The sequence below is a fragment of the Sinocyclocheilus grahami genome, unplaced genomic scaffold, assembly GCF_001515645.1.
Source record: "Sinocyclocheilus grahami isolate Dianchi unplaced genomic scaffold, SAMN03320097.WGS_v1.1 scaffold3144.1, whole genome shotgun sequence".
NCBI classification, from domain to species: domain Eukaryota; kingdom Metazoa; phylum Chordata; class Actinopteri; order Cypriniformes; family Cyprinidae; genus Sinocyclocheilus; species Sinocyclocheilus grahami.
The window spans coordinates 18,035-20,162 of record NW_015508309.1 but is presented as its reverse complement, the minus strand read 5'-3'; the positions used below and the strand labels follow the sequence as shown (position 1 = coordinate 20,162).

Here is a 2,128-nt window from a genome sequence, read left to right as displayed (position 1 = left end):
TGCAATGTTGTCAAAGGAGGAAAGGGATGAAGACAATAAGAACTGGTTTAATCCAAAGATTGAGTGTTTTCAGGATTTTTTATTTGAGACTGAAATGTGGTTAAAAGATCACGTGGATCAAAATCCAGTTGAAAGGGACATTGGGACACAACTTGAAAGTACTGTTGCACCTGATGATAGTATATCCGTAGTCTCAAAGAACAAATCTAAATCAAACACCTCACAAGTTTCAAGTCACACTAGTTGTTCAAGTCGAACATCAAGATTCTCGGTGTAATCTACTGCATCCTCTGCATGTATGAAAGCTGAGGCAAAGAAAGCAGCGTTGATAGCACGTGCTGCTTCCTTGGCAAAGAAACATGCTTTAGAGTTAGAAGAAGCTAAAATAAGAGTAATGAAAGAGAAATTGAAAGTTGAAACTCATTTGGCTGCCTCAGACGCTGAAATTAATGTGTTCAAGAATTATGAACACATCCACACAACATATCCAGTTGATGGGATGGAAATGATGAATACTCAACTTGAAGAAAAAAAAGCCTTTTCAGGTATCCATTACTAGTGAGCATGAGCAATCTCCTGCAAATTATGCACCTATAAATGTTGTTCCAAAAACTCCTCTGCAAAGTAAGCAATTATTGCAACCAATGAGCACAATATCTAGATCAACTCAAGATCAAGTTGATGGTGCAACCACAAATCAACTAATGAATGACAATTCAGCAAATGAAAATATTCTTCACAACATACTGAAACAACAGACCGATCTGACTGAAATGTTACTTAAACAACAGAGCAGTGTCTGTTTATAATGGAGATCCTTTGAGTTTCATTCCTTTCATGCAATCTTTTGAGTACAACATTGAGAATAAAACAATACATAACAAGGAACATCTTTTCTATCTTGAGCAGTTCACATCTGGACAAGCCAGAGACCTAGTCCGGAGTTGTAGGCCTATGCGTATGGATTCCTGTAGTGGCTATAAGCAGGCAAAACGCCTCCCACAGGAGAATTTTGGGGATGACATAAGAGTGACAAATGCATATATTGAGAAAATTCAACAGTGGCCAAACATCAAGGCTGAAGATTGTCAAGCCTTGCGCAGTTATGTTCTGTATTTAAGAGGCTGTTGTAATGTGATGCGTGAGTTACGTTATATGAGGGAATTGGATACTGCTGCTAACCTAAGGGTAATTCTATCAAAACTACCCTATAAAATGAAGGAAAAATGGAGAACTGCGGCAAATGACATCTTGGAGGAAACCAACCAAAGGGCTGGTTTGAAGGATGTTGTGATCTTCCTTGAGAAGCAGGTGAGAATAAGTTCAGATCCCCTCTTTGGTAATATTCAGGACAACCAAGGAGGAAGAAAGTCTAGCAATGCTGAATCAAGATATCCCACAAAAGGAAGGAACAATAGCAGGAAAAGCTTTGCAAAAACAGTATCACCTGTAGCCATTCAAACTCCTTTTACAGGCAACACCGAGGATACTAGAAGGACAGCAACTTCAAATATCCTATTTCACACAGGCTGAGCATTATGAATGAAGTTATGTATTTATCTCATACTGACACAGAGCCAGAGACACACAGGTTTTTAAAGCGCTGCACATTATAACCAATCCCATACTATTATGTTGAGTTTATGAATACAACGACCAATCAGAGGCGTTCAGATGAGTCACCGCTGAAACACGCTGTTTCGTCACTGGGCGCTTGGTTGTCTCATCAACAACAAAGTGAAGATGTACGAATGTAAGATATTAATTTGACAGTGTAAACAGCTTTAGAGATTATTATGGGAGTTTTTGAGAGTGCTTGAATTCGCTGGACTGAAGTGAAATGTTCTTTGCTCTCTTTTTGTACAATGGAAGTGTTATAGGCTAATTAGTAACTTACAATGTTTTTATTAACTTCACATTAAATACAAAGTCAGTCGTATTAAATATATTTAATGGTATGACACCATATCTGGTACTTAAGTAAAAAGACGAATTTTTATGCAAAGTTAATAGATTAATACTATTAGGCTACTTTACTAGAGAATATATTTTCATGATATATTTTGAGAATATAAAAATATATATATATATATATTTTTATATTCACCCCTGCTGAATAAAACATTAG

At 36.7% G+C, this 2,128-nt stretch overlaps 1 protein-coding gene across 1 annotated transcript in view; it reads right to left on the bottom strand.

The window, feature by feature from the left end:
- Positions 1 to 234: 234 nt before the first annotated feature.
- LOC107576043 (uncharacterized) overlaps positions 235 to 2,128 on the bottom strand; it is a 16,774-nt gene continuing 14,880 nt past the window's right edge. Inside the window, exon 6 of the mRNA XM_016262315.1 lies at positions 235 to 345. Coding sequence (XP_016117801.1) covers positions 235 to 345 — 111 coding nt within the window. The remainder of the gene's footprint in view (positions 346 to 2,128) is intronic.